At 34.6% G+C, this 12415-nt stretch overlaps 1 protein-coding gene across 1 annotated transcript in view; it reads right to left on the bottom strand.

Annotated features, from left to right (window-relative positions):
• Positions 1–12415, bottom strand: part of LOC129218399 (E3 ubiquitin-protein ligase HUWE1-like) — a 736974-nt gene that overhangs the window by 96439 nt on the left and 628120 nt on the right. Inside the window, exon 73 of the mRNA XM_054852650.1 lies at positions 2171–2301. Coding sequence (XP_054708625.1) covers positions 2171–2301 — 131 coding nt within the window. The remainder of the gene's footprint in view (positions 1–2170; positions 2302–12415) is intronic.

Here is a 12415-nt window from a genome sequence, read left to right as displayed (position 1 = left end):
AAGATATATCAGAGAAATCAGGATGACCATACATTAGGGATGTGCCGATTAATCGGCCAATTTGCCGACTATTTATAATGGCCTAGTACTTCCAGTTCATAGGCAGAAAAAATATTCATCAAAATGGTTTTTTCTAACATACCTTCAACAAGAAAGTATGATGAAATCATTTGTTAGCCAAAAAAAAAAATTTAAATGTAATTTTCTGCATACGATATGAGGTTCAGGGTTGCCAGATTTAAGAACAGTAAATACGGGACAGGTTTCTGGAAATGAAGGGGGGGGGGGTATTTTTGAGATTGCAGGCAAAAACTGAGCATTTTTAAGGGCTGATTTCCAACGTAGAAAGTCTCTTCATGATAAATCTATAAGATTCAATCGTTACAAAGCATTAAACCTTACAAAATGTCACCGATCAAAGTACAAAAATAGTTTTCATTGTGATTGACGACACATGCGCATGGAAGGCCTCGGCATGGATATATTTCCAACATTAGTCAATGAGCAACGAGGAAGCAATCAGTCTGCTCCTCATGGGCTGCCGCCAAAACAAAAACCAAATTAAAACAAAAATAATTTTTTGCGTTTGTCGCCACAAGATTTTCTTATTACTCTTTATTTCACATTTTTTGTTTTACTTTATTTTTTCCCCCTTAAAATAATGTCTCGTTTTGTTAAATATTGTTATTAGTCAGAATACGGGGCTTTAGCCGTCCCGTATGGAAGTTCCCCGGGACAAGGGACAAATTTTCAAAATACGGGACTGTCCTTTGAAATCCGGGACGTCTGGCAACCCTGATGAGGTTACTATAACATGTAAACATGTAGTATGAAAGTTTACAAAACAAATAATTTACAAAGTTCCTAAAAATGAATGAAATGTTAAAGGATTATACTCTAAGTTTATGTTACGATAGCCTCACCCCAACTTTTGATGACACATTTTTTAATTTTAAATTTATTTATTTATTTATTTTTTGCAGTTTCTTTATTCCTTCTAACTTTACATATGATTACATCACACATTTTACAACTTACTCTTTGCATTATTTTGATTAAACAAAGCATTATTAATTATTAAATATCGGTTGATTAAAAATTGTATACATACTTATATACAATGATATACAATGATGCAACAATTTTCTCCATCTTTCATAGTAAGGGAATGCGGGAGAAAGCAAAATAGTTAAGATGCCAAAGCTGTTTTTAAAATGAACAGATTGAATATTTCTTCTCAAAATTAAGCTTCATAAAGAAAGAACAATATATTGTCAGCCCCGCTTAATCGAGTAACGGACAAACGAATACCCCGCTTATGCGAATAAAACCTCCCAGAACCGAATATTTCCCCATAGACGTAAATGTAACAGATCCCCGCCTTATCGAATAATTTCCCCGGATAATCAAATAATATTAAGCAGCTTACGCAAATATTTTTGCTGGGAAAATTTTTGAATCAATTAGAAAAAGTTGAGTAAGAACAACTATTGACTTTAAAATATGAAGTAATATTTATCGCCGACAACGGGTGAAAAAACATTTATATTCCATCAAAATGTTTCCACATAAAAAAATAAATAGCAGTAACTTCAGGATGTATTTAGTATTGAAGTGCTGATCAAAAATATCGGATATATACATATATATAAAAATATTCGGATATACATCAAAGTATCGGATATTTTCGAAAATATGATAGTTTCGAATCTTGATTAGGGGCCTCCACTCCTTCTTGAGCATATCGTGCAAGAAGATTAACTGCAACAAATCAAGCTAAGTTACACCAAAAAGGCATAGGCAATTTTCAAAACGTAAGTAATGTAGTTCTGACAATCCAGATTGAAAAATCAGCAGTGGGTAGAATAGATCTAAAAACTAGGTTTCAACTAGCTAGACTTCAGTGACCTCGAGAAAGGTTTGATGGCATTGATTGGGAAGGGGAAGGAAGAAATAAGAAACTCTAAATAGATTTTGCACTTAAGATCAAATGAGTGCATTTATCTACTTCCAGTTTATTGTTGGTGAAACTATTTTTTTAAGTGTGAACGGCCGCAAATAATTGCAGTTTACTGTGTCTGTATTTATTTTTACAACTAACTACTTTCAAAACCTCTAATTGAAATCAGATAAATTTATATAATTTTAAAAAAAAAGAAAATATTAATACCTGCTGTTCGAAATTGCAGCATTATATTCTGCTGTTGAAGAAGTTTTAGTAGTCCTTTTATGACGATGGGAATCAGTAGGGGTTTCAGGAACTTGGTAATCTTTAGTTCTTTCCAATATAGAGAGCAAAGACTAGAAAAAAAAAAGTAACTCAAGTGAAAGTAAAAAAGATAAATATTTGAATCGTTATTTTAACATTTAAAATGTCCAAAAAAATTTAATAATTGATTAATAATGACAAATATAAAGCTTGCCAACATTTTGAAGCAGTTAAAAATTGACAAGAACATTAATAATGATTAACACACATGAGGCCTGTTAATTAAACATATTTACGTATTACATTAAACATATTTACATTCTGAAGAAAAAGCAGAGATTAGAGTGGTCAGAGAGCAAAAAGGAGGAAATGGAAAAAAGTTTCGTAAAATCATGGGTAAAAAGGATGACATCCACCTCTGCATCAAAACAGCTTGTGATACAGACCATGCCCTGAATTAACACTGTGGGCATACATGAACAAATGAGTGCACCTATCTTCCTAAAGCGAATAAATGATTGGAGTGATGTGTCTACTGATTTGAGAATCAATCTCCATCTTTTGCTCGCCTTTTAATTTCATTGAATAACTTCAAGAAAAATAATCAAATTTAAGCTTTATTTAAATGTTATAATTCATTAAAATATTATAACTATTTCTTTTAACTTTTTTTTTTAAATTCTGTGAAGAACATTATAGATTTTGAAAAGTTGACCATCTTAGGCGCGATAGTTGAACAAATTACGGTAGATCTACAAATTTATTCTAACAAAGGCTGACTTTCCCCTATATCTTCTCCAGATTCAATCATCCAAAACTAAATATTAATAAAAAGATAGCAAACTTTTGATCTATAATTAGACCCACGTTTGAAGAAAAAATATTTCATTGTTGTGGAGATATGAATCTTCAATTTTTTGCACAAGTAGGTTGAATCACGGAGCTTGTTGGACCGGTCTCAATAAATTAATACTGTTAATATATTTTATTTCAATTTATAACTAACAAATAGCACCTATAATCCTACAAACCCTATAATGAAATCATATGGTACATTTATAATGAACAAATTTTATTGCTATCTTTTCACTACTAAGTAATTTTCATAAACCTGCACCTTTATTTTTTTAAAACGGTTTTCATGAAGAATGAAGTAATAAATTGAACTCTTATACTAAAAATATTTTTGTTTAGTTATTTAGTTCATAATATTGTGTTTTTTGACCAAGAAAAACAGCTTCAGTAACAGTTTTTTTTTCAGGTCATGAACCTGGGCCAGGGCATGTTAGCCCACTTTTAGAAAACCCAGGGAAAACGAAAACTTTAGGAGGAATTCGAAAAGTAAAATTCTAGTAATAGCAACAGCGAAGTTTCAAGTTGGTTCTGGAAGAAATAGCACAAAAGCAGATACTTTAATGTGTTATATTAATCATCTGCTTTTACATGCTAAACACAAAAGAACATAGTAACAAATATTGGATAATATTTAGCATTAAAATTGGAACAGAAGTTGTTTTTGTACTACGGACTAATCAAGGATCAAAGCAACCAAAGGAGAAAATATAGGACATTTACAGAAAAAATATAGGACACATTTTGAAAAAGTATAGGTTTTATAGGACATTATATATATATATATATATATATATATATATATATAAAATAAAATGATTAAAGTTTGCATACACATCATAAAAAAATTGCATTTTAGTGCCACTGATGGAAAAATATATGTACATTGATTTTTTTTACTGTCACAACATAAAAATTTAAACTTCTTATACACACAAAAAGACATATTATGGAAAAAGACACTTTATTTCAATTTAAATTGAAAATGATCTAGCAAATTACACAGAACTGCTTGACTCTTTCTAATCAGCCTTTAATTTTTTTATTACCTGCATCTATTAATGCTTGCCCTGTCTCAATGTCAGTCATGCATTTACGTTTGAGTCCTAATTTTAATTTGTTATTCCCCTCATCTATCATTGACTGAGCTGAACTAAAGATTTCCTTAAATCTTTTCAGTTCATCTCCAGAAGATTTTTTTGTTACATCATTCAATATAGGTTGCACATTTTTGTTTCTTCTTTCAGATTTTCTTTTTGTTCCTTATATTTCGAATGTGCCACTTTGTAAAATTGAATCATTTCTTTATTAACATTATTGTTTTCCACGGGGTGTTTTACAGAGTCTTCTATTACTCTGAGACCAACAATTGTGTCTAAGCTCATGTTTGGTTTGTCAGTAGTAACAATTCTTTTGTTGACCAAAAAGCCTCTCTCTACAGAAGCTTGACCATGAGAGGAAGTGAGGACAGCTTTTACGAGTTTAGTCAAATTAGGGTAGTGTAGCTTTTCATTTTCATTTTTCAGATTAAAGATGACGTCCCAATACTTATCAACGGGGTAGTCTGTGACATTCTCAGGAATATCATTATCAGTAATGTATATGCACCATTCATCCCTAACTTTGTCAACACAATTTTCAGGTACCACTAGGGATAACATATTACAAAGCCTCCTGATAACTGGCAATGTTTGTGTAATTGTTTCTTTCCTAATCGTAAGATGCAACACTTGCAAGGAGTGCAACAATTTATTTTTTATTGGCAGATTTTTGGCAAGATGGTGAAAAACAGCGACATAAAAGTTTTTGCCATTGAGGAGAAACACATCTTTTGTTTTATTTCTGACTGCATGCCATGCTTTTCGAGCGTTGTTTCCCACATCTATTGCTTTAAGGGTAGACAATCTTTTTTTGGATCTTCATCCAGCAATTTTTCTCCAGTTTTCTCTTTAAGTGCTTCTTCTTTGATGAAGCAGCACATAACTTTTAATAAAAGTTCACAAAACTCATCATGCAAAATGTGAATAAGTGTGTTCTTTTGCTGAAGAAACTTTAGTATATTGTCAAATAATGACCCAGCACTAATTAGGAAATGCAAATAGGATTCCAATAAAGGATTTGTCAAAACTTTCTTGAAGCTTACATAGCTATCAAGTTTTTATAATGAACTTTTTTGTTTTGGAAGACCTTCAAGGAACTATTCCTTCAAAGCTGGCAACAGCTGCATCATCCGCTCGCATACTGGAACCACAGAGAGCCAACGGTTGCTTTCAAACCTCAATACCTTGGAGTATTCACAATCAAAACACTCTATTTGTTTTTGTAAATCTTCTTTTCTAGACGGAAACTTCACGAACCAAGCATAGATGTTTGCAAAAACTCAATAAAATTTGCAAAATCTTAGATTGCAAGTCCTCAAGGGTTCAAAGGCGAGCTACAAGGCTAATAAATGGACTTTCTCACTTAGACTATGATTCCAGGCTTAGAAGGGTAAAAATGTACAGTCTTGAGCAAAGAAAAGACCGAGGGGACATGATTCAGTTGTTTAAATTTATTAAAATGAAAGATGTTACGGGGCTGAAATTTAGCACTGAAAACAGGACAAGGGGTCAATGTTTTAAGCTATTTAAATCTCAGGCTAACATGGATGTTAGGAAAAATTATTATTTTAGCAGGGTAGTGGAACCTTGGAACAGTTTACCGGAAGAAGTGGTAATGAGCAAGGGAGTAGATAGTTTTAAGAGGGCCATTGATCTTCACTGGGGATTGTAAATTGACTAGGACCAGTCTAGCTGGGCCCAGAGCCTGTTGCTGGCCGTCACTTTTGTATTTGTATGTCCTTTTCCAAAAGCATCATGGATTATATGTAAATTGCAAGTTCCAACATTCACTAGTCCATGTTCTCTTTCAGTTTTCACTTTCTTATCAACTAACTGAAAGAGAGATTTGTTGACGTTTAGTCCATCTGACCCAAGCATTATTAAACGTTTCACATTAATTTCTCTAGATTGAAGAATAGCCTGAATATCAGTGAAAACATTTAAAGCAGTGGCACGGCCTAACAGTTCAGTACCAAGGTACCTTTCTGCTATTTCGCCATTTCGAAAACTCAAAATCTGATGTCTTTGTTGAGATCTTGGGTCTTGAGATCAAGTTGTTTAAGATTTTGCTCATTCAAAGTTTCATCAAACATGATTGTAAAGTAAGGATTTTCTTTAAGGATTTCATTGGTGATCTGCTTAAAAAAATATGGGGCAAGTCCATGGGAAATTGAATATGACACTTTTGTCGACGATAAAGTCATACCAGTGCACAATTTTGAATCTGGAAAAATGGTTGTAAACACACTTTTAATTGCATTGTGAGACACAAAAGAATAATTATTGAGAACTGCATGGAGTATCCAAATAATCTCAGATTTGTACACTAAATCTTCAGGATTGAGAGTCCATGGTGTTGCAGAAGATGTAGATACTCCACAATTTAAGCTCATGCCTTTGCCCTCAGAAAATACAAAATGTGCTTGGGAAGTGTCCTTTCTGGCAATATATAATTTTTTGTGATTTGTGGTACCGGAATGCTGCAATATCTGAACTTTTCCACTGTTTCCGATTTTTAAAGAAACTTTGCAAAGAGAACTGTAGGCAGAATATTCATCTTTTCCTTTGGTGCAACATTCGTTAACTGTTGCTCCATTGTTATCTCGCATGTCCAACCAATCCTCGCGAAAGCGAGTAAGACGCTGCAGCATATTGATGTTTCAGTAAATAATTATTTCAGAAAAACAAAAACTTAATAACAACAAAAGTAGAATAAAATAAAAGAACAATAACAATTTTAAAGTAGAGACACATGCTTAAGCTGAGCAAAACAGCGATGATGCCGAATGTCATTATATTTATGTTACAAATACTCTTCGAATATGTGGAATGAAGGAAAACATTGGCGATGCAAAAGTTGCCACAGAGCTCGTTGGAAAAAATAATCTTTCAACAGCAACAATAATAGAGAGGGCAATTCATTTTCCATGGATCTGCTGGACCAGTTTCTCTGACGTCACCTCACAACAGTAAAGCGAGAGCAAACCCCATACTTGGCTTCTGATCAGCTTGTGACCCCAAAGCGCCGTAGGAAAAAAGGAAATCCTCATTTGCAGTGGGGAAAAAAGGAGCGTAGGCACTCTTACTGCGCAAATCACACCCACTAAGTCACGCTTACAACGCATTAATGAACATGTGATCGGCAAGCGTCCAATGGCGGCGGACGCTTGTTGATCTGCGCATGAAGCAGAGAAATCAAGAAAAAGTTCAGTCGGGGTACCAAAAATATAAGATTTTTTTTTTTAAATATAGGATTGATAGGAAATATAGGACGGTTTTTGACCTTTTTTGAAAAACATAGGATTTATAAGAAATATAGGAAGACTTTGATACCTGAATAATGCACTCCAAGCACATTATTCCACTTCAAAAAGTTCTGTTAAAAAATGTTAAAGTTAATGAATTGAACACTTTCAAAAGAATCTGGGATGATGAAAAACATTTAATGAAACTCATGATAGAAAATCAAATTTCATTACATTTTTTGACAAAATAAAAAATGAAAAGTAAAAAAGCGGACTAACATTTCCCAATTTCCCTTACACTATTTTCAGTTGATGTAGACAAAATATTTTAATTTTTCCAGCACTTATTTTTCTTGTCTCTGAAATGATACAGATTTTTCATAATTTATTAACTAAATTATTTTCCTTCTTTCTGGAAGAAAAAAAAAATACAAATACAATACAAAAGTGACGACCAGCAACAGGCTCTGGGCCCAGCTAGACTGGTTTCCTAGTCAATTTACAATCCCCAGTGAAGATCGATGGCCCTCTTAAAACTGTCTACTCCTTTGCTCATTACCACCTCTTCCGGTAAGCTGTTCCAAGGTTCCACTACCCTGCTAAAATAATAATTTTTCCTAATATCCATGTTAGCCTTAGATTTAAATAGCTTAAAACAATGACCCCTTGTCCTGTTTTCAGTGCTAAACTTCAGCCCCGTAACATCTTTCATTTTAATAAATTTAAACAACTGAATCTTGTCCCCTCGGTCTCTTCTTTGCTCAAGACTGTACATTTTTAACCTTCTAAGCCTGGAATCATAGTCTAAGTGAGAAAGTCCATTTATTAGCCTTGTAGCTCGCCTTTGAACCCTTTCCAATACATTAATGTCTTTCTTAACCCATTAAGCGCCAAGTCTCCCATTTTAGGAACCTTCAATTAAGATTTTTTTCTTCATCAAGTAATTAAGATATCATTTTGAAATTTTTAAAAATGAATGATAGAGAACCAAACTTCACTGGTAATTTTTTCAAAAAGGTTTGGAATGTAAATTCTTTTTTGAAAAATTTTCAAATTTTGCAAAAAATTCTTGTTTTTGCATTACATGGGGAAAAAATTCCCTAAAAATAATAAATGCAAATGCAGGAAATTAGGAACATGGAATATGAAGTTCAATAGACCTTTTTTCAAATCACAGCAAACAGGGCCCAAGAAAAATAATTTAAAGTAGTTTTAGAGGACTTTATTTACTGAAGTCCCAAAATGGGAGACTTGGCGTGTTCTGATTAGCAGAGCACGTCAAGCCCAGTAGAAATCGTCTTCACCCATTTTGCATGAATGAACTCTCCCTTTTTTTCCTGTTGAAGTCACAGCCCCTTTTGTAGTTTCTCATTGTAAACACTCTTTTATTGTTCAAGGTCAAGAGCAGGTGCTTTTATCAAAACAAGTAACATTTCATTCGTTTAGAAGAAAGTTCTGGAGAAACAGGGGTGCCAATACTCCCTAAGGAGGATGACGCATCTCTCTGAATTTCTACAGATCACGAAAGAGATTTCCGTAAAAGAAGTTCAAATTCCCTTTAAAACTATTCCTCCCCCCACCATAAAATAATTTTATAGCTCAGTCAGCTCCATGCTCCCCTCCCCCTTGAGGGCGCTCCCCCTTCAATTAGGGAGGTTGAATTTCAATAGAGAAATTTCTTCACTTTTTTTTTTGAAATCAAAAATGTAGTAAGAATTTTTGACTTTGCTACGAGCTTCAAACACTATTAAAATATATTTTAGCTTAAAACAAGAAGATGAGTGCAGGATCACTTGTTTGTGAATCGCCAAATTCTTTTCAGATAGTTGAGAAAAAAAACTTTAATCGAAATCGTTTAGATCAGATATAATGCGATAACTGTCTCACTTTATATTTTTACCATTTATCGTAATTTGTTGGATGAAATCGGAGAAACTATGACCTTTGATAATTCCTCAATGCGAAGCATGCTAGACATTTATCTCTAAAAACATTATGATAATGAATAAATCATGTCATCAAACATGTTGTGAAGCAACCGAAATTTTAACTGCAAAAAAACCCTTACCTATAATAACACAATTACACCATCAGGGAGCCCAAAAATATCTTAGTTCCATTTTATAAGATACATTTTATATAGTGCTCCATGTCCTTGTCATTTACCATTGCTCGATCCCCCTACATGATTAATAGAAAAAAGCTACCTCTTCTCTTTTTGTGTATGAAAATCCTAAGGCTTTTTGCTAAAAGGTAGTAAAATGTGTGGGAAAAGTTCCATTTTGTACAAAAATGTATAAGAAAAAGGAATTCAACACGAATGAAAACCAGACGCGGAGTGATGTAAGGGCATAGGGGGGGGGGAGACGTTCTTAAGGGCCCCAACGGCTCAAGAAATTGAAAATAACTAGCATACTAATACTTATTAATGTTGCAAATATACACTGCTAGCCTCTACTGCTGGCCTCCACGGCTTTTGTTGCAAGGGGGCCCAAAATGTATAGCTTTGGGTGTCATGAAAACTTAAAAGTTTTACATTTTAAAGCTTGAATATGTAAAATATGTACATAAAGTACCAATACCTAGCCATATTAATTACATAAAAACGATTTTAGGGCTTTCTAATTGGATTTAGCCAGAAATTATTCAAGTATCAACATAGTGGCAGGGATATGTATGTTGTCCCCATTAAACGCCAATTCTCCCATTTTGGGACCATACCATATCTCCTAACCTAATAAATATTTTTGCGAAATTTCAGCTACATATGATTAGAGATGTGTATTGAATATCAAAACACATGAAAACTTACCGTAATTTCCGGTAGACGCGGCGCGGCGCTTACGTGTTTAAAAGTTAAATTTTTTGAAGTGCGGCGTTTCTGCGAATGCGGCGATTGTGATTAACATTTTTTATTCACGCCGCTCAGTTTCAGTTTATCATTCAGCCATTCTTCCCTCCCATTTCTAAATCGCTAACGCAAGCACGATTCCGTCGTTCAAGGACGAAAAACACGGATCTCAACGTTTCCCTGAACTTGGCATCTTGCCATCCTCGCCAAACAAGCTGGCCATCTAAAATTTCTTAACTGCTACTTTGACCGGATATTTTGCAAAATTTGAAGATCTTTTTCTATTACCAGTTTAGAAACAAATGATCTTAAGTATTTTTTTATACTAAAAAACTGTTCAAAGCGAGCCGTTTATTATTTTTAAATTATTTAACGCACGACGTTGTATATGCCTTGCGCTAATTTTCTGGAATTTTTGTTATGAAGAATCTGGCAACACTGCGGAAATTTGTTGAACTTGTCTAGGCATAGTTATTTCCGCAATTGCGACACGTGCAACGTGCTTATTCTTTCTATATTTTCTTGCTCTTGCTTTCGCTTAAATTATGGCTCCCAAGCGCCATAGTGTTGTTTTCCGAGCGGTAGTTATCGGAAACAGAGCTACCGCACGAGAATTCGAAGTTGACGAGCGGTGCGTTCGTCGGTGGCGAGCGGAGAAAAAAGATTTGGAGAGCATGCCCAAATTAAAAAGGGCGAAAAGAACCGGTACTGTCAAGTGGCCTGCACTGGAAAAATGGATCATGAGGCAACGGGAAGATGGATTGCCCGTCTCTACAATTAAGATACGATTACACGCGAAGGTCTTAGCTCGCGAGATGAACATCGAAAATTTTGTTGGCGGACCTTGCTGGTGTTATCAATTTATGAAACGGAAAAAAATTTCAGTTCGTGCTAAAACTACTGTGGGACAAAAGCTGCCAAGCGATTGGGAAGTGAAGAAAGAAACTTTCTTGAGGTACGTGCGGGAAAAAATTGAGGGAAATCAACTTCTTCCCTCACAAGTGTTTAATATGGACGAAGTACCCCTTAGCTTCGACTGTCCACCCAATAAGACTGTGGATCAAACAGGGGTTCAAACCGTGTCCATCACGACTACAGGCCACGAGAAAACCGCCTTCATGTGCGTCTTGGCTTGTGCGGCTAACGGCGATAAGTTAAAGCCGCTCCTTATCTTCAAGCGGAAAACTCTTCCAAAAGGGAATTTCCCTTCCGGCGTAGAGATCTGCGCAAATGAGAAAGGGTGGATGTGCGAAGACGTCATGCATCGGTGGCTTGAAAGAGTGTATCAGCGCCGGAAAGGTTCCTTTTTTCAACCCAAGGGGTTGCTAATAATGGACTCAATGCGCTCCCACGTAATGGACTCTGTTAAAACCCATTGCAAGAAACTTTCAACAAGTTTAGGCATAATTCCTGGCGGGTTGACAAAAATTCTGCAACCTCTAGACATTTCAGTGAATAAAGCTTTTAAGGGTGAAATTCGAAAGCAGTGGGAGAAATGGATGAGCGATGGTCTCCATACTTTCACAAAAAGCGGGAAGATGCGTTCCGCAACATATGAGGAAGTTGCCCAATGGGTAAACAATGCCTGGAATGTTGTTAAAGTATCGGCGATCCTGTCGGGGTTTACCGCGGCAGGAATTTATGAGAAAAGCTCGTCCTCATCAAGTGTTCAAAACGATGGTGATGAAAGTGATGAGGATTTAGATGATTGTGACATTGATGATGAACTGTTCTGTAATTATCTTTTTGTGACTGACAGTGAAGAGTCAGACTTTGAAGGATTTTGACGATTATGATTAATATTTATTTATAGTTTTGTATTTATTTTATGATTTATTGATTGCTTTATATGTAATAAATGTTCTCTTTCGATATTTCACTGTTTCATGCAGTTTTTGCTTAGTTGTGATTAACTTATATGGATAAAAAGGTAGGTTGTCGATTTTTTTTTTGTTTAATATGTATACGTTCTTATCATCCAAAACGTATTTATTATCTACTTTTTGTATCATTTTGTTGCAAAAGCGTGCTTTTTCTAGTTTTTTATATTGTCTAAAGTGTCTTAATAATAACATAATCACATGGTTCACGGCAATTTTAGCTGCGGCAATTACGGTGATGCGGCGATTCTGAGCATTTTTCTTCCCCCCGATAGATT

This window comes from Uloborus diversus, chromosome 3 (genome assembly GCF_026930045.1).
Source record: "Uloborus diversus isolate 005 chromosome 3, Udiv.v.3.1, whole genome shotgun sequence".
Classification (NCBI taxonomy): domain Eukaryota; kingdom Metazoa; phylum Arthropoda; class Arachnida; order Araneae; family Uloboridae; genus Uloborus; species Uloborus diversus.
This window is presented reverse-complemented; position numbering and strand designations above follow the sequence as displayed.